General features: G+C 42.7%; 1 protein-coding gene across 1 annotated transcript in view; it reads right to left on the minus strand.

Annotated features, from left to right (window-relative positions):
* Positions 1-1,351: 1,351 nt before the first annotated feature.
* Positions 1,352-21,211, minus strand: part of LOC124606602 (polyglutamylase complex subunit TTLL1) — a gene marked incomplete at its 3' end in the record, with an annotated part of 186,825 nt that continues 166,965 nt past the window's right edge. The window contains exons 9-10 of the mRNA XM_047138587.1: positions 6,635-6,711; positions 1,352-1,368 (exon numbers count right to left, since the gene is read on the minus strand). Coding sequence (XP_046994543.1) covers positions 1,352-1,368; positions 6,635-6,711 — 94 coding nt within the window. The remainder of the gene's footprint in view (positions 1,369-6,634; positions 6,712-21,211) is intronic.

Here is a 21,211-nt window from a genome sequence, read left to right on the forward strand (position 1 = left end):
TATGGATTGGGGGGGAAGAAATGAAAGAGGAAGCCGCCTTGCAGAATTTTGCACAGAGCATAACCTAATCATAGCTAACACTTGGTTCAAGAATCATAAAAGAAGGTTGTATACCTGGAAGAATCCTGGAGATACTAGTATCAGATAGATTATATAATGGTAAGACAGAGATTTAGGAACCAGGTTTTAAATTGTAAGACATTTCCTGGGGCAGATGTGGATTCTGACCACAATCTATTGGTTATGATCTGCAGATTGAAACTGAAGAAACTGCAAAAAGGTGGGAATTTAAGGATATGGGACCTGGATAAACTGAAAGAACGAGAGGTTGTAGAGAGTTTCAGGGAGAGCATAAAGGAACAATTGACAGGAATGGGGGAAAGAAATACAGTAGAAGAAGAATGGGTAGCTCTGAGGGATGAAGTAGTGAAGGCAGCTGAGGATCAAGTAGGTAAAAAGACGAGGGCTAATAGAAATCCTTGGGTAACAGAAGAAATATTGAATTTAATTGATGCAAGGAGAAAATATAAAAATGCAGTAAATGAAGCAGGCAAAAAGGAATACAAACGTCTCAAAAATGAAATCGACAGGAAGTGCAAAATGGCTAAGCAGGGATGGCTAGAGGACAAATGTAAGGATGTAGAGGCTTGTCTCACTAGGGGTAAGATAGATACTGCCTACAGGAAAATTAAAGAGACCTTTGGAGAGAAGAGAACCAGTTGTATGAATATCAAGAGCTCAGATGGCAACCCAGTTCTAAGCAAAGAAGGGAAGGCAGAAAGGTGGAAGGAGTATATAGAAGGTTTATACAAGGGCGAAGTACTTGAGGACAATATTATGGAAATGGAAGAGGATGTAGATGAAAAAGAAATTAGATATAAGATACTGCGTGAAGAGTTTGACAGAGCACTGAAAGACCTGAGTCGAAACAAGGCCCCGGGAGTAGACAACATTCCATTAGAACTACTGATGGCCTTGGGAGAGCCAGTCATGACAAAACTCTACCATCTGGTGAGCAAAATGTATGAGACAGGCGAAATACCCTCAGACTTCAAGAAGAATATAATAATTCCAATCCCAAAGAAAGCAGGTGTTGACAGATGTGAAAATTACCGAACTATCAGTTTAATAAGTCACAGCTGCAAAATACTAACGCGAATTCTTTACAGACGAATGGAAAAACTGGTAGAAGCCGACCTCGGGGAAGATCAGTTTGGATTCCGTAGAAATGTTGGAACACGTGAGGCAATACTAACCTTACGACTTATCTTAGAAGAAAGATTAAGAAAAGGCAAACCTACGTTTCTAGCATTTGTAGACTTAGAGAAAGCTTTTGACAATGTTGACTGGAATACTCTCTTTCAAATTCTGAAGGTGGCAGGGGTAAAATACAGGGAGCGAAAGGCTATTTACAATTTGTACAGAAACCAGATGGCAGTTGTAAGAGTCGAGGGGCATCAAATGGAAGCAGTGGTTGGGAAAGGAGTGAGACAGGGTTGTAGCCTCTCCCCGATATTATTCAATCTGTATATTGAGCAAGCAGTAAAGGAAACAAAAGAAAAATTCAGAGTAGCCATTAAAATTCATGGAGAAGAAGTAAAAACCTTGAGGTTCGCCAATGACATTGTAATTCTGTCAGAGACAGCAAAAGACTTGGAAGAGCAGTTGAACGGAATGGACAGTGTCTGGAAAGGAGGATATAAGATGAACATCAACAAAAGCAAAACGAGAATAATGGAATGTAGTCAAATTAAATCGGTTGATGCTGAGGGAATTAGATTAGGAAATGAGACACTTAAAGTAGTAAAGGAGTTTTGCTATTTAGGGAGTAAAATAACTGACGATGGTCGAAGTAGAGAGGATATAAAATTTAGACTGGCAATGGCAAGGAAATCGCTTCTGAAGAAGAGAAATTTGTTAACATCGAGTATAGATTTAAGTGTCAGGAAGTCGTTTCTGAAACTATTTGTATGGAGTGTAGCCATGTATGGAAGTGAAACATGGACGATAACTAGTGTGGACAAGAAGAGAATAGACGCTTTCGAAATGTGGTGCTACAGAAGAATGCTGAATATAAGGTGGGTAGATCACGTAACTAATGAGGAGGTATTGAATAGGATTGGGGAGAAGAGACGTTTGTGGCACAACTTGACTAGAAGAAGGGATCAGTTGGTAGGACATGTTTTGAGGCATCAAGGGATCACAAATTTAGCATTGGAGGGCAGCGGGGAGGGTAAAAATCGTAGAGGGAGACGAAGAGATGAATACACTAAGCAGATTCAGAAGGATGTAGGTTGCAGTAGGTACTGGGAGATGAAGAAGCTTGCACAGGATAGAGTAGTATGGAGAGCTGCATCAAACCAGTCTCAGAACTGAAGACCACAACAACAACATATTAGTTTAAAGTGTAGTATCTGACAGTAAACTGTACAAGTAACACCCTGCAACGAATTTCCAAAATCTAAATGGTTCATCCGAGTTTGGCGATCAAAGTGTCTTCAGAAAGCTATTAGTGTGAACCTAAATTGGTATAAATTACAGGCATGTGACCTGAATAGTACATGAGTTGTTGGAGGTCAAAGTGACCGATTACTACTGATCGTGCCACGTCGTAAGTACTCCACAGTTACACGAAGAGATGGTAGCAGCATACTTATAAATAAATTGATTCGTCTATGGCTTTGTTTACATCCGATATATACTATTCATAAGGAAATTGGTTAAATATTTATTGTGTTTTAGAAAGCACAGAGACATTAGACTACTGGCTTACTTCTGTTCTATTGCTTTGATATATGTTTATTTAATTTGTTTATGTATCTAATAATGTGTGTTAGAGAGTGTTTATAGTCCAGCCGTAGGAATATTCATTTAATTTCAAGTCATTTAAATGTAAATCCAGTATTTCGAACGTGTTTCATTATGTCTGTGTGGTTGCTTGTGGCATGAAGACATGACGCGAGCGCTCTAGCCAATCGCAGCGCTGGTGAATGGAGAGACTGGATGGAGACGGGAGAAGAGTGCTGGACAGTACGGCACTGGAGGGACAGCAGTACAGGACACGGCGAGGCTGGATGCGACAGACACACGGTCGCGGGAAACACCCGGAGAGTGGAGCGGTTTGCGCCTGGTCGCGAGAGATAGAAAAACTTCAGAGTGCTGACTTGTGCAGTTGTGAGAAGTCTGTGGTTTCTACAGCGAAGACGTAGTATGCGTTTAGAAGTGAATGTCTCGCGAGCTTTGTTGTCGTTCATAACTAATTATGTGCAGTAGGAATCTATTGTTTCCCTGTTATTCAACTAATATTTCATTTAATTACTAGACTGTCGACACCAATAAGTATTTTGCAAAAATACCACACTCTCAAGAGTACACTACTGGCCATTAAAATTGCTACACCACGAAGATGACGTGCTACAGACACTAAATTTAACAGACAGGAAGAAGATACTGTGATATGCAAATGATTAGCTTTCCAGAGCATTCACACAAGGTTGGCGCCGGTGGCGACACCTACAACGTCCTGACATAAGGAAAGTATCCAACCGATTTCTCATACACAAACAGCAGTTGACCGGCGTTGCCTGGTGAAACGTCGTTGTGATGCCTCGTGCAAGGAGGAGAAATGCGTACCATCACGTTTCCGATTTTGATAAAGGTCGGATTGTAGCCTATCGCGATTGCCTACCCTTCATTCGATCCCTGCGAAACCCTACATTTCAGCAGATAATGCACGACCTCATGTTGCAGGTCGTATACGGGCCTTTCTGGGTACAGAAAATGTTCGACTGCTGCCTTGGCCAGCACATTCTCCAAATCTCTCACCAACTGAAAACGTCTGGCCAATGGTGGCCGAGCAACTGGCTCGTCACAATACGCCAGTCACTACTCTTGGTGAACTGTGGTATCGTATTGAAGCTGCATGGGCAGCTGTACCTGTGCACTCCATCCAAGCTCTGTTTGACTCAATGCCCAGGCGAATCAAGTCCGTTATTACAGCCAGAGGTGGTTGTTCTGGGTACTGATTTCTCAGGTTCTATGCACCCAAATTGCGTGAAAATGTAATCACATGTCAGTTCTAGTATAATATACGTATTCGTCCAATGAATACCCGTTTATCATCTGCATTCCTTCTTGGTGTAGCAATTTTAATGGCCAGTAGTGTACAATCAGCAGCTACAGACAGCAAAAATGGTATACTCAAAAGTTGGCATATGTGCATCTACAACGTCAGGACATGTACTGATGAAGACAATAAAGCCGAAATAAGCTTATATCCCAAAATAAAATATCAAGCACCTTACTGTTTTCGAATTCTCTGAATTTTTTGTAATAATTTTGTAAGACAGAACATTGTTTCTATTTTGTGAAAACGAGTTTTGTAACAGTTATTGGGAAGTGAACCAGCTGGCAAAGATGACTTTGAGTTTCTCGTGATGTTCAAGGAGAAGTAACTGTCGCTAGGGCGAGGCTGCGACTGCGGGATGCGTGGCCGAAAAGTTGCCAAGAGAAATGCTAAATGTTATCCTCGGTAAGGGGAGCAATGTGTGGAGGCGCATTCTCACTGTGCAAGGCAACACCAAACAACCATTTCTCACGCCTTTGAGTTTAGATGCCGCATCTCCGCAAAAGAACGCTCTTTCCTCTCTGAAAATAATAACTATCATTCTTTGGCTCGAGTAAGGACTCTGCTTGAATTTTATCGGTTTTGGCGAAGCTGAGTGGCACCGCAGCACTGACTGTTGTTTTCATTCTTCGTTGACGTGAGATATCCGTATCTCTTCACTTACAGCTAAGTGGAAAATGAGTGATGTCCATCTTGTCTATAGGGATCCAAACACAGTAACCATAAAAGGAAAGGCGAGACCAATTACACTTGAACTTCCTCTTCTGTTCAGGTACTATCAAGCACGCTCGCGGTTAAGTCAGCGAAGGGTTTCCTTGAAACAACTGCGACACACACAGTACCGCCACAACAAACAAGGCTGCAAGCATTTTAAACGATGTTTAATTCCTGAGAGAGGGCTCCTTCCTAGAAAGACAAAAGCGGACTACCTGCTAGTTATTGATTACACTTCGTCGTGTTGCCACATGGAGCACAGCAGAGGTTTCCAGTGCGGAGTCAGCGTTTTCCCGATGCGGGGTTGATCATATCTCAGCCGACTTCTTGCACAGTGACTTAAGTCGCCCCGTATAGCACGGAAAATTTAGCGCAAATTAGGATTTGTTGCCCTCAGGTTACTACATTCATTGTCTAATACATTAAGTCTGCTGGCCTGTGTAGCCGTGCGGTTCTAGGCGCTTCAATCTGGAACCGCGTGACCGCTACGGTCGCAGGTTCGAATCCTGCCTCGGGCATGGGTGTGTGTGTGATGTCCTTAGGTTAGTTAGGTTTAAGTAGTTCTAAGTTCTAGGGGACTGATGACCATAGATGTTAACTCCCATAGTGCTCAGAGCCATTTGAACCATTTTTTTGAACGTGAAGTCTCTTACTTTCTTGGTTAAAGTGTATGTATTTATGTTTTATGATGTTTGCACTTGGATTCGCGGAGGGCTGTTACGATTTATCATCTTACTTACCAGTTATCCCTTGAAGGTAGAGGGTAATAACTAATGACACAAATAATATACAGATGAAGGAAAATTTATTTCATAAAATTCTAATATCCGTCTATTGACTGCATGAAATACACTGTAGCAAGTTTTTTCGGGTCTCACTCTATTTTTCTACTTTTTAATCTCTTATACATTTTAAATATTATTTTAAAGATGCGGTGTCATTTTGTAAATCTGCTGCTTTCTCCCACTATGGTTAATAAGAACAACAATTTCACTCATTTTAATAGAACAGAGTACATCTTCGTATTCTACAGAAATCTGACGGCTGGTGGTGTTAGTAATGGATCGCTGTGCTGATGTGAAATTGTCTACTGTTGTGTAACAACGATGTGCTTTATAACAAAATATTTAAATACGATGCCTTTATAAACGATCCTTAAATATTTCCAGATAGATAATACTAAATTCGTACTTTATTGCCAAATTTGCATGTTACTTAGTCACCATCACAGCAACTAACGAGAAACGAAATGTGAAGTTTCATTGTTTTACAGTTAGTTTCTTCTTTTTTTTTTTTTTTTTTGTCCCTTTAACATCTACTTTCATCTCTATGTTAAGCAAGAATCTTTAAATTTTCTTGCTACAGCCCTGTGTGTGTGAGTGTGTGTCTAAATGAAACCATCTGAGGTACCTACTGTTAGCATTCCTCTACTTTTGGCCATTAACGATATTCCATAGATTTACATTGGAAACAAACCTTCCTACCACCTACTTCCCCTCGCCCTACCCAGGCGTCTCCCGGAAGACGCACAACCAGCTACTTATGACTCGTCACCCCCAACGCGGACCCCTCCCGCACTCTCGGCTGAACCCCTGACAGCGCCGCTACCTGTGAAACACCTGCTCGCCGTACGGCTACGGTGCCGAACACGGTACGCCCCCCAGCTACTGAGCGACTGCTGCCGCTGGCTCTACTTCCAAGGGTAGGAGGCGCCTCCGCCCCCACCGCCGCCGCCGCCGCCCCCGCGGTGGTCACCCCTGGGGCGGCCCTCGTCACCGTGGATGTGTCCGTGGCCGCTGGCCAGCTCCTCGTCCAGCAGCAGCTCGAAGTTCCCGAGGGCCTCCTGCGACGGCACCTTGTTCCACCGGACGCTGCAACACAAGTGCCAGTCGCAACACTCAGGGGCAAATACCATCCAACTATGCTGTAGTTCATTCACAAGACTGGTATGATTCAGCTGCATACGCCATTCATTTCCCACAGCAACTTATGAACATTTCAGCTTGTTTACAACACTACTGGCCATTAAAATTGCTACACCAAGAAGAAATTCAGATGATAAACGGGTATTCATTGGACAAATATATTATACCAGAACTGACATGTGATTACATTTTCACGCAATATGGGTGCATAGATCCTGAGAAAATCAGTACCCAGAACAACCACCTCTGGCCGTAATAATGGCCTTGATTCGCCTGGGCATTGAGTCAACAGAGCTTGGATGGCGTGTACAGGTACAGCTGTCTACGTAGCTTCAACATGATACCACAGTTCAACCAGAGCAGTGACTGGCATATTCTGACGAGCCAATTGCTCGGCCACCATTGACCAGACGTTTTCAATTGGTGAGAGATCTCGAGAATGTGCTGGCCAGGGCAACAGTCGAACATTTTCTGTATAAAGAAAGGCCAGTACAGGACCTGCAACATGCGGTCGTGCATTATCCTACTGAAATGTAAGGTTTCGCAGAGATCGAATGAAGGGTGGAGCCACGGGTCGTAACACATCTGAAATGTAACGTCCACTGTTCAAAGTGCCGTCAATGCGAACAAGAGGTGACCGAGACGTGTAACCAATGCCACCCCACACCATCACGCCGGCTGATACGCCAGTATGGCGATGACGAATACACTCTTCCAGTGTGTGTTCACCGCGATGTCGCCAAACACGGATGCGACCATCATGATGCTATAAACAGAACCTGAATTCATCCGAAAAAATGACGTTTTGCCATTCGTGCACCCAGGTTCGTCGTCGAGTACACCATCGCAGGCGCTCCTGTCTGTGATGCACCGTCAAGGGTAACTGCGGCCACGGTCTCCGAGCTGACAGTCCATGCTGCTGCAGACGTTATCGAACTGTTCGTGCAGATGGTTGTTGTCTTGGAAACGTCACCATCTATTGACTCAGGGATCGAGACGTGGCTGCACGATTCGTTACAGCCATGCGGGTAAGATGCCTGTCATCTCGACTGCTAGTGATATGAAACCCTTGGGATCCAGCACGGCGTTCCGTATTACCCTCCTGAACCCACCGATTCCATATTCTGCTAACAGTCATTGGATCTCGACCAACGCGAGCAGCAATGTCACGATACGATAAACCGCAATCGCGATAGGGTAAAATCCGGTCTTTATCAAAGTCGGAAACGAGATGGTACGCATTTCTCCTCCTTACACGAGGCATCACAACAACGTTTCGCCAGGCAACGCCGGTCAACTGCTGTTTGTGTATGAGAAACCGGTTGGAAACTTTCCTCATGTCAGCACGTTGCAGGTGTCGACACCGGCGCCAACCTTGTGTGAATGCCCTGAAATGCTAATCATTTGCATATCACAGCATTTTCTTCCTGTCGGTTAAATTTCGCGTCTGTAGCACGTCATCTTCGTGGTGTAGCAATTTTAGTGGCCAGTAGTGTATAATCAGGCCTTGGTGTTGACGCGTTATTGTGGTCCGGTATTTGAACTAAGATTACAGAAACTGTGAAAAACTGATTAATAAATAAGGTTACCGTATTTACTCAAATGTAAGCCGCACTCGAATCTAAGCCGACCTGAAAAAAAGAGACTCGAAATCAAGGAAAAAAAAATTTCCCGTATCTAAGCCGCACCTGAAATTTGAGACTCGAAATTCAAGGGGAGAGAAAAGTTTTAGGCCGCACCTCCAAGTCGAAACAAAGTTGGTCCATTGTAATATGAGACACATTTTAGGTCGAATGAATGGTGTTACAGCTACAGTAGTTTGGTTCCAGTCGTAAGCTTAGCAGTTAAGCTTTACCAGGTAGCCATTGCTATGCGTCGGGCGCTCCGTCCGTATTTATACGGGTACCCTTCCTTTTTCACGGGCTTCGTCTGGTTTGAATTGATTCCTTAATTTTCTTTGATCTGATAAGTGCCGTTCTCTTTGTTATAGGTGTTTACGTCACTTTAAGCTGAAAATGCATTATTGCACTCTGTCATGCATTGTTTGTCGCATTCTGATAATGAGTGTTTACGGCCTGTTGCCGCTCGCAGCATGGCTTGCTGCTGTGCGCGCTACCGCCGCTTACTATTAAAAAAAAAAAGAAAAAAAAAAAAGAGAGAGAGTAATTGCTCATAAGCGAAACAATGGCAAGAGACTGCTATTTGCTGTTACTTACACTGCTGCTGTCTTTGATATTGTTCAACAAGAACCAAATAATAGACTGCGTATGATAGAAGATGTTCTGAACGAGAGTTTAGCGAAAATTTTTCTCCATTTTAAAATCTTTGCAGACGCCTCTGTAGTACATTACATTCTGCACAGAAATTAGAGTCATCTTAGATTTAAAAATCTATTCAATTGCCGTGCTTCATATCTGGACTGTATCACTATTAGGCATAAGAATAATACGAATATAAACATGACATGATATGTATATTCTTCCGCGTTTGGTGTTGTCTCACTCTAGTTTCGTAGTTTATTAGGCAGACAGGATTTAAATGAAATAGCAGCAAACACGAAAGAATACATGGCAAAATGTTTATATTCGTATTATTCTTATGGTGAAGAGAATACTGCATGTGATTCACAATTCATAAAAGTTCCTATTAGCAACCATCTCTTCTCACAGGTAGGAAAAAATTCAGAACGTAGAGTTGGCCATATTGACAAACATCCCAAACAGTCTTGCCAGTCGGATTTCCGTAGTACATTGTAGAGTTGGGCAACACGATTCTTTTCCCCGATTCGATTCCTACGATTCAATCTCACATTGCGAATCGATTCCTGCGATTCGTTCACGATTCTTTCACGATTCATTCTAGTCTGCGATGGCACGATTCTTACGGAACGCAAAAAGTTCTACATCTTACTCACAGATGGCAGGACATGTCTGAAATTGTCAATGGCCTTAGAATCGAACTGTGTCATGACAAGATATGCCAGAAATAGTTTATTTATGAGTAAATATGCATATGACGTTACAAGTCGATTTATACGTGTAATGCCTTAATTGATGAAAGGTCACGTTTGATTTGATTGCATCTATTGTTTTATTTCAGTATCCCAGGGAAGAGGAGTCGATTTGTGCGAAAGGTGGTGCAAAATTACGTGGTGTGCCAGTCTGGTTGTGTGGCTTGAACGTATCCAACTACAGACGTCTGTTTTATAGTAACAAAATCTAGCAGTGTGGCAGACGTGGTTTGGCTCATATCATCGTATGTTTTTCTGTGCTAAGATCTGTTTCCAAGTCCACATCACCCTTGTAATTCACAACGCAGTTGACAGCCCTCCCACACAGCAAATTTTGCGTGCTGTAAGTAAATACACCTATATACAGATAAACATAAAAACCAAAACCTCAACTACATTCAGTACGTACTAACAAAGTTTTACGAGATGGCGTTATAAAAAGTATGTGAAATTGCGTTTTTATAATATAAAATTCCGTTTTTACGAATGGAACTATGTAGTATATATATATATATATATATATATATATATATATATATATATATATATATATATATATATATTGTAAAATTGACTTTTTACGAAGGAATGGAACAATGTAGGTGAACTAAAAAAGCAAAAACCAGTCTAAATACAAAATTTCATCCAAATCGTTAGGGCCGTCTTCGAGATACGCGAAATACACATAATCCAAGTGCTATTGCTCGTGTGTAAAGAAGGTGTGTGTGTTTTGCATTGCATCTGCAACAAATAAGAGGTACGTATTTATTCATCATACTTGGATTTCTTGATTTTAATCGTGTGTATTGGGAGCTGTGTACTCGCTATATATCGTTTCTGTCATCACTAGTTCGTGTATTACTCGCGCAAACTAAGCTGACGTCGGCGCGCTGGCTGATGGTAGCGATAGTAAATGGGAAATGCCTTTACGCTCGTTCCCGTCGGCCACCGCGCCGACGTCAGCTTGGTTTTCACCCACGAACTTCGTTTGTTCGTTCCGAGCTTCCTTCGTTCACACGCATCCTCCACTTGACTGCCATCTGGCGGTCGTAATTATTCGGCACGACTCGCCGTGATTCGGAAGTTGCCTTCGAAACATAGCGTACTAAGAATCGATGAATCGTTGGAACTTGGAATCGTCACGACTCGAAAACACGCAATCGTTCTTACGATTCTTTTGAACGACGATTCGTCCGTATGACGATTCGATTATTACGATTCTTTATTTAGAGTCGTTCAAATGAACGACTCATTCACGAATCGCCACAACTCTAGTACATTGAAATACTGCTACATTCGATGATGAACAATATGGAATTTGTATTTACTTTGTTGGATAATGTATGAAAATGCAGTGGTCGAAACTCGGGGCGGAGAAAAAAGCTCGTCTTCCACCGTTTTTTTTTTTTTAAATTTTTTTTCTGACGCAGAGGTTTTGTCGCCAATATTTATCTTTGTGCCTGCAAAGCATGCCTGTGTAGCGCTACATATATTCGACGGCAGAAGTTAGTTGTGACGGCACCTACCAACATTTTTCAGAACTTCCGCGTACTTTGCACTCGATTCTAAGCCGCATGCAGTTTTTTGGATTACAAAAACCGAAAAAAAAGTGCGGCTTAGATTCGAGTAAATACGGTACTTATTTTTTGCACTGAGCAGTGGAATAACGGTCACTGCTGATGGCGGGGCGCATTCTTCCTACCGCGTCAGGTACTAATCTTGAAACATTGCATTGGCTCTCGCAATTTTAACAATTTACGAGCCGTAGCAATTTAATACCACCGTCGGTTCTGTGGAGCCTGTATCTGACAGAAGCGGGAGCAGCAGATTCTCAGTTCCGAGACAATGGCCCGATCATCCCTTTTTTGTCCTCGCTCAAACTGAGCGCAAGTCACTGTTAAATGATCGGCAAATAATCTCAGGGGGCGTACTTTGCTCACAGCAGGCTGAATTCAATGGCAAACCGCGAATTGTGTTCGGCACACTGCGTCTCTTTACCAAGATCTGCTGAGCTCGCCGTTCTAGCTAGCTTTTTTTGTAACAAACATTACAATATCGTAAATCATGTACCACTTAATAATTGCGGGGATTACATATCTTTTAAAATAAAACATGAATATAACGCATAACCCATTTTAACATATTTAATTATAAATCAAAACCTTATTCTAGGAAAAAGGGAGAGACTTAAGATACCTCACGTCTGCTATGTTCAATGGAGACAAACAAAATACACACATTAAAAAAAGTTTTGCATCACTCCGGTTCCCAGACCTCCTGAAGACAGATGTTGACTGTGGATACTGTATCACAGACACAGTCCCTTTGACTGTTCAGAGATGTCACTAAACCCGCCTAAAGATGTAAACAACCATGCATGAGCAGCGCCTATTAGAAGGAGGGGGTCCGACAGCCGATCAGTTCCAGTCATTCCACCAGGGAGGAGGTACACGGCTCGTGTTGTCTGTAGTTCAACCATGCCTAGACGGTGAATACCCCGGTTCGATCGCGTCCGCATTCTTACTTTGTACCAGGAAGGGCTCCCAACAAGGGAGGTGTCCAGGCGTCTCGGAGTGAACCAAGCCGATGTTGTTCGGACACGGAGGAGATACAGAGAGATAGGATCTGTCGACGGAATGCCTCGCTCAGGCCACCCAAGGGCAGCTACTACAGTCGATGACCGCTACCTACGGATTATGTCTCAGAGGAACGCTGTTAAGGCATTAAATTGTAGGCTGATACCAAGGAATGCTATCGTTACCGACCTGCTGGTAATGGTCCCTTATTTAATAATATGTATTTGCGCAAAAATGTCCCACAATTCTTGATATAGATCATTACAGAGGGTGATTTAGCTGCCTCTACAGATGTCGTTTGATGCAAACCCACATAACAGACCAATTTTGTTGGCCATTCCGCTCTGAAGACGTGAAGCACATTGTCAAAATGACACGGAATAACTGGTAAAATGCACGAAGACATCTCAAATCTATTGTACAAGTTTCGTTTATGAAAATACTTTAGCACATTAATGTGGTGAGTGATTAAGATATATACCTGAAAGTTGTTACTTACCCACTTCCCATTTTCATATTTCCAGTTAATATCATTGTTTCCAATGGTGAAACACACTATATAAGGCAAGGTTTCTGAAGCATATACGAAAGATTAAGTACTACAAATGGAACGAACTTGCAGAAACATCGAAAACCTGTATGACTACACCGTTAATTGTGCAACGAAAGGTAAGAGACACTTTGATAAGTACTGCAGAAGTTAGGTATATCTTGCCCTAAGAATATCCTCACTTGTGTTTTTACAGTGTGATAGTGTTTGCGAACAGTCTTTCAAAGCTGTGAGAGGGAACTTACATCGATTCCATGGCTGTCGCTTGTCTGAATGCAAATCCTGATACGGACGTAGTGCAGGCTGCATAAAACGACATCGGTAGGGACAGCTGAATTACCCCGTTTAGTGTTCTCATAAAGGTATGTGCGCCATGGAAGATCCAGGTTCAATCTCAAACAGGGTTGGTGGCTTTTCGTCGTTCCAGTCACTCCCGGCCTGCCTCAGGTCAACTTTGCCTGCTATCGAATGAGTACTGGTGGACATTCCTGGGGTTAAAGGGTAGCCTGGTCGTAGGCTGTGCGCCATAGGCCTTTCACCATATTAGAGGTACGTGCAGAAATGTATTTAATATTAAATTACACTGTCTTCCTTCTTTTTACTCCATGATTCGAAATCATTAACCTCTTTTTATGTAATAATTAATGCTGGTAATAGTTTTCCTCTATGAGATATTAAGGAATGTTTGGACCTTTGCCTTGAAAATGAAACATTATTAGGGCAAACAACCATACAAATAGCTTAAACTGAAGCCTCTAGTGTTAGAACTAAAGTAAAGCAAGATAATGTGCCACCATTTTTAAACCTCGTCACAATATCACGTAAGGGAAAAAAACACCGTTAAAGACGATGAAGCAAGAAGTAAAACAGTATGTAAGATATTTTATACATAAGCTTCAATCACTTAAACTTACAGTTTCATTGCCAGTCTACATTTTACACTCCTGGAAATTGAAATAAGAACACCGTGAATTCATTGTCCCAGGAAGGGGAAACTTTATTGACACATTCCTGGGGTCAGATACATCACATGATCACACTGACAGAACCACAGGCACATAGACACAGGCAACAGAGCATGCACAATGTCGGCACTAGTACAGTGTATATCCACCTTTCGCAGCAATGCAGGCTGCTATTCTCCCATGGAGACGATTGTAGAGATGCTGGATGTAGTCCTGTGGAACGGCTTGCCATGCCATTTCCACCTGGCGCCTCAGTTGGACCAGCGTTCGTGCTGGACGTGCAGACCGCGTGAGACGACGCTTCATCCAGTCCCAAACATGCTCAATGGGGGACAGATCCGGAGATCTTGCTGGCCAGGGTAGTTGACTTACACCTTCTAGAGCACGTTGGGTGGCACGGGATACATGCGGACGTGCATTGTCCTGTTGGAACAGCACGTTCCCTTGCCGGTCTAGGAATGGCAGAACGATGGGTTCGATGACGGTTTGGATGTACCGTGCGCTATTCAGTGTCCCCTCGACGATCACCAGTGGTGTACGGCCAGTGTAGGAGATCGCTCCCCACACCATGATGCCGGGTGTTGGCCCTGTGTGCCTCGGTCGTATGCAGTCCTGATTGTGGCGCTCACCTGCACGGCGCCAAACACGCATACGACCATCATTGGCACCAAGGCAGAAGCGACTCTCATCGCTGAAGACGACACGTCTCCATTCGTCCCTCCATTCACGCCTGTCGCGACACCACTGGAGGCGGGCTGCACGATGTTGGGGCGTGAGCGGAAGACGGCCTAACGGTGTGCGGGACCGTAGCCCAGCTTCATGGAGACGGTTGCGAATGGTCCTCGCCGATACCCCAGGAGCAACAGTGTCCCTAATTTGCTGGGAAGTGGCGGTGCGGTCCCCTACGGCACTGCGTAGGATCCTACGGTCTTGGCGTGCATCCGTGCGTCGCTGCGGTCCGGTCCCAGGTCGACGGGCACGTGCACCTTCCGCCGACCACTGGCGACAACATCGATGTACTGTGGAGACCTCACGCCCCACGTGTTGAGCAATTCGGCGGTACGTCCACCTGGCCTCCCGCATGCCCACTATACGCCCTCGCTCAAAGTCCGTCAACTGCACATACGGTTCACGTCCACGCTGTCGCGGCATGCTACCAGTGTTAAAGACTGCGATGGAGCTCCGTATGCCACGGCAAACTGGTTGACACTGATGGCGGCGGTGCACAAATGCTGCGCAGCTAGCGCCATTCGACGGCCAACACCGCGGTTCCTGGTGTGTCCGCTGTGCCGTGCGTGTGATCATTGCTTGTACAGCCCTCTCGCAGTGTCCGGAGCAAGTATGGTGGGTCTGACACACCGGTGTCAATGTGTTCTTTTTTCCATTTCCAGGAGTGTATATCCTCTGTACTACAGCCATCATTAGTTATTTTACCGCCGAAATAGAAAACTCATCTACAACTTTAAGTGTTTCATTTCCTAACATAATACTCTTGGCATCGCATGGTTTAACTCGTCTAAATTCCATTACCCTTGTTTTGCTGTCCTTAATGTCCGTTTTGTATATTTCTTTCAACAGACTGCACACTCGATTCATCTGCACTTCCAAGTCCTTTGCTGTCTCTGACAGAATTACAACGTCATCTGCAAACATCGACCTCCTATTTCTTATCCCTGAGCTTTAATTCCTCCTCCAAATTTTTCTTTGGCTTCCTTTACTGCTTGCTCAGTATACATTCCGAATAATGATGGGAACAGGCTACAACCCTCTCTCACTCCCTTCTCAATCTCTGCTTCCCTTTCGTGCCCTTCGACAAATATAAGAGGTATTGGGTTTCTATAAAAGTTGCATATAACCTTTGGCCCTCTGTATTTTACCCCTGCTTTCTTTACAAGTTTACAGATTGAATTCCAGTCAACATTCTCAAAATCTTTCCATGAGATTGCAAAAGCTATAAACATAAGTTTTCCTTTTCTTAATCTGTCTCCTGAGATAAGTCTTAGAGTCAGTGTTGACTCGCATGTTCCAACATTTCTCTGGAACCCAAACTGAGCTGAACAGGATGCTCCAGACACAAGCGAAATCTCATGAATGTTGCTCCAGTTGATGCTATTGGTAGGTGGGCATACACTACACGTGGCCGGCACCTAAATAGGAAGGAGAAAGATAAGTTAGAGTCTCTATTAGCAGAAACTGTAAGGGGGTGGGGGGGGGGGCACAGTCACTCAAGGGATGATCCCTGTGGTTAATGTGACCAGGAAGCGAAGTTTTTTAGGTTAAAGCCAAAGCCTAGACAGACAATTACCAAGAAAAATAGCATAAACGAAGCTTCATGGAAAGTGTCAGTATAAATGGGTACAATTTAGCATCTTACACATGCAGATCTAGCATGCATAAAGGAGAAACACAAAACAAGGAGATAAGTAGAAAACTGTAGAAGTAAGCAAATTTTGTGTCGATCACCACTTTGAAGTTTGTGCATGAGAACTACAGCTAGATAATGTGGTGTTGGTATTAGCAACAGTGTACGGGACCCATTAGGAGATTGAGAGCTATTCATAAAAAAGTTTTACTCCCTATTATGCTATCTGTCAGACAGAAAGGAGAAGTTATTAATCTGTGGTGATTTCAATGCAAACTTCCTAAGCAATTCTGATAGGAAAAGTGAAGTAGAAGTGTTATTAATGACATATAACTTAGAATCAGTGATCAATTTCCCTACACATATAGCTCAAGACCGTATAACTCTAATAGATAATGTATTTGTGCAGCAAGATGATGTAAAACTAACACATTCTTTCCCTGTAATAAACGGATTATCAGACCATGATGCACAACTGATTAATTTAAAAAACTTAGCAAGGTGTACAGTTCAGAAAGCATTAAGTAAAAGTGTAAGGCTGATGAACACGGTATCTACAGAGCACTTCAGAGAATGTTTAAGATATGTTAACTGGGGAGAGGTATATAATTAGGCAAATGCCAATGATAAATGCAACATATTTCTTGATAAATTTATAACCCTTTTTGAACACTGTTGGCCCCAGAAAATTACTAAATATAACACCCTACAGTTTTCAAAGAAACGTTGGATCACTATAGGTATTAAAGTGTCTTCAGAAAGGAAAAGAAAACTGTATAAGGCAGAAAAAATTAGTAAAGACTCAGAAGTAATTTTACACTATAAAAAAATCATTGTAACATACTAAGAAAAGTTGTCAGAAAATCAATATATATATATATATATATATATATATATATATATATTCACACGTATCAGGATATATTTTTTTGAATTAGAAGTATTAGACCCTTCTTGAAATCTGAAGGTGTTTCGCCTCTATCACACATAATCCACACCAGATGGCTGGCTCTCCTAAGGATATCAGCAGTTCTGTGGGAATATCGACTTCACTAGGGACCTTGTCTCTGCTTACGTCATTCAGTGCTGTATCTAATTAGTCATTAAACAGAAAGGAAAACATCAATAGAAGAATTTGGTGTATACTCTTGTACATGGTAGTAGCAAATTTTGTTAATTTGCATTGATGAACAATGCAGGAAACTGAGATTTACATTATTCCTCAGATCTGAGAGTCGTGAAACAAAAGAACGTTAATATTATCTATCTCATCACAACACTTTACCTAATAATAAAAGTTTGCAGATGCATTGTGCTTCTGATCTTAAAACTATATCGGTCTCTGTACTGCACTGATTAACCTCCATAAAATGTAAGCTGCTGTTTTATGTGAAAAACATGATGTGATTCGTAATAGTATCTATCCGTTCTTACAAAAGAATAAAAAAAATCATTTACGTTCATTTTTTGAAAGATTCAATTGGAAACGAAATACTTCCTGAGAAATTGATGCAATGTCTTCCAGTTGAGTGTGAACGAAGTGTCGTATGATGCACAGCGTAGAAAAATGTGGATTTCACTGACTGTGAGGCAACTGAACAGCGAATACAGTATGCGATCAAAAGTATCCGGACACCTATTGGTGGACATTAATATGGCACGTGTCCACCCTTCACCATTATAAAGCCATGAGCTCTGATGGTGACTCTTTCATTGTAGAGTCTGAATGTCTGTGGAAAAACTGCAGCCCACTCTACGCCAAGAGCGGAAATGAGAGAAGGTAATGTTTGGCGTTGGGGTCTTGAGCGAAGTCGACGTTCCACCTCATTCAAAAGATGGTGCACTGGGCCCAAGTTGGGACATGGGCATGAGAGTCCATTTCAAAAATGTTATTCTTCACAAACCACTGCCTCACAGATGGCACTTTATGCAATAAGTATTTAGTAGTTGTGTTGTTGTTGTTGTTGTGGTCTTCAGTCCTGATGCAGCTCTCCATGCTACTCTATCCTGTGCAAGCTTCTTCATCTCCCAGCACCTACTGCAACCTACATCCTTCTGAATCTGCTTAGTGTATTCATCTCTTGGTCTCCCTCTACAATCTTTACCCTCCACGCTGCCCTCCAATGCTAAATTGGTGATCCCTTGATGCCTCAGAACATGTCCTACCAACCGATCCCTTCTTCTGGTCAAGTTGTGCCACAAACTTCTCTTCTCCCCAATCCTATTCAATACTTCCTCATTAGTTATGTGATGTACCCATCTAATCTTCAGCATTCTTCTGTAGCACCACATTTCGAAAGCTTCTATTCTCTTCTTGTCCAAACTATTTATCGTCCATGTTTCACTTCCATACATGGCTACACTCTATACAAATACTTTCAGAAATGACTTCCTGATACTTAAATCTATACTCGATGTTAACAAATTTCTCTTCTTCAGAAACGCTTTCCTTGCCATTGCCAGTCTACATTTTACATCCTCTCTACTTCGACCATCATCAGTTATTTTGCTCCCCAAATAGCAATACTCCTTTACTACTTTAAGTGTCTCATTTCCTAATCTAATTCCCTCCGCATCACCCAACTTAATTCGACTACATTCCATTATCCTCGTATTGCTTTTGTTGATGTTCATCTTATACACTCCTTTCAAGACACTGTCCATTCCGTTCAACTGCTCTTCCATGTCCTTTGCTATCTCTGAAAGAATTACAATCTCATCGGCGAACCTCAAAGTTTTTATTTCTTCTCCATGGATTTTAATACCTACTACTTTACTGCTTGCTCAATATACAGATTGAATAACATCGGGGAGAGGCTACAACCCTGTCTCACTCCTTTCCCATCCACTGCTTCCCTTTCATGCCCCTCGACTCTTATAACTGCCATCTGGTTTCTGTACAAATTGTAAATAGCCTTTCGCTCCCTGTATTTTACCCCTGCCACCTTTAGAATTTGAAAGAGAGTATTCCACTCAACATTGTCAAAAGCTTTCTCTAAGTCTACAAATGCTAGAAACGTAGGTTTGCCTTTCCTTAATCTTTCTTCTAAGATAAGTCGTAAGGTCAGTATTGCCTCACGTGTTCCAGTATTTCTACGGAATCCAAACTGATCTTCCCCGAGGTTGGCTTCTACTAGTTTTTCCATTCGTCTGTAAAGAATTCGTGTTAGTATTTTGCAGCTGTGGCTTATTAAATTGATTGTTCGGTAATTTTCACATCTGTTAGTAGTTGTATTTAACGTTTATTACCTTATAAATAAATAAAAAACTTTTTTATTTTAAATTCAGTGCATTAGTATTTGTCAAATGATTCATTCATATAGCGTTCATAAAAAAATGACGGCCATGCCACTTGGGACCTGTGGAATGGTACATTAGCTTATTTGTTTGAGTTGTAAATATTTGTCATGTATTGTTGTTTTTCTGACATGTTCCACAGCCTGGAGGACCTCCTCATTATGGATCAGTTGGAATGAAAGTAAATCTAATCTAATCTAATCTAACTGGACGCAGTACACGGTGGCGTAGGATGTGTTCACATTTTTCCGCATTCAGAGTTTTCTTAAGCGCAGTAAAGGAAAGACGCCCCAAACACGAAAAACACCCCCATACCTAACACCGCCTCCTGCGTACTTCTCTTTTGACATTACACATGACGGTAGGTAATGTTCACCAGGTATTCGTCACACCCAAATATCTCCGTCGGATTGCCAAGGGTACAGCGCTATTCGTAATTCAATTTACTCGTTTCCAGTCACCCAGTGTCCTGTGGCGTCGATCTTTGCGCCACCTGCAGCGCCGCTTAGCAGTGGCTACAGAAACGTGGGGCTCATGAGGGAGGGACTGTTCGACGACTGTAGCCCATTTATCAACTCCCTAAACAAAGACACTGTGGTCGCTGGACTGTTGGTACTAGTCTGGAACTCACGGGTGATTCCTTCCGCTGATTTAATGCTATTTTTTTACAACCACTCTTCGCAATGCTGTCCCTCAGTCATGCCTCCCTGATTTTGGTTTAGCTGTGGCTGTTCCTTCACGTTTCCACTTCGCAACCATACCACCAACAGACCACTTGAGCAGCTTCAGAATGGTTGAAGTGCCCTTACGGATTTGTTACTCGACCGACATGCAGAGAGTAGTCCACATTCGAAGTCACTGACGTCTCGTAAGCGACCTTTTCTGATGTTACTGACAACACAATACTGCCCACCTCCTTTTGCACTGGCGGTTGCGCCTTAGTGGCATCTAGTGGCCAGTTCCTCATTATATTGGGATGTCCAGACACATTTGATCATGCAGTGTGGACTGTACAACGCAACGCACAACGCACTGGCTTGCGAGACAGGAAGATGGACAAGAACTGGATCGAATCCGCGCATCGAATTAACGGCGTTGTGCCGGTATATTGACCACGCTGAGGTCAGTTTCTGGTCGCTTTGCCACCCTCATTTAGGCAAATGTTGGGCTGGTTTCTCAATTCCGCCTCAGAAAATACGACGCAAGAAAACTTACAATGCGACACCACGCAGAACAGCGTTGAGACGATTGACAGACTGATTTCTCGCACGACTTACAGTGGCGATAGTGAAGTCGGGAGTAGCACCCGGAGACAAAGATAACCAACAGAAAACAAAACTGGCCAAAACCCGAAAAAGCGGACCTTGTACTACACCGTATAAATGCTAGGGAAAAGATAAGGCTAAGTGGAAAGGTAACTCTGTCGCTTGTAAACAGTGTATACATAAAGAACTGTACGTACAACATTTCAAACCTTGTTTTTTACAACATTAACAGACCGAATGTTAAAACGAGAACCGTCCCTTTAATATTCACAATTGCACAGAAATTATGTTAATTGTAGTGCTGCATACGTACACCATGTGATCAAAAGTATCCGGACGCCTGGCTGAAAATGACTTACAGGTTCGTGGCGCCCTACATCGGTAATGCTAGAGTTCAATATGGTGTTGGCCCACCCCATAG

The sequence above is a fragment of the Schistocerca americana genome, chromosome 3, assembly GCF_021461395.2.
Source record: "Schistocerca americana isolate TAMUIC-IGC-003095 chromosome 3, iqSchAmer2.1, whole genome shotgun sequence".
NCBI classification, from domain to species: Eukaryota; Metazoa; Arthropoda; class Insecta; order Orthoptera; family Acrididae; genus Schistocerca; species Schistocerca americana.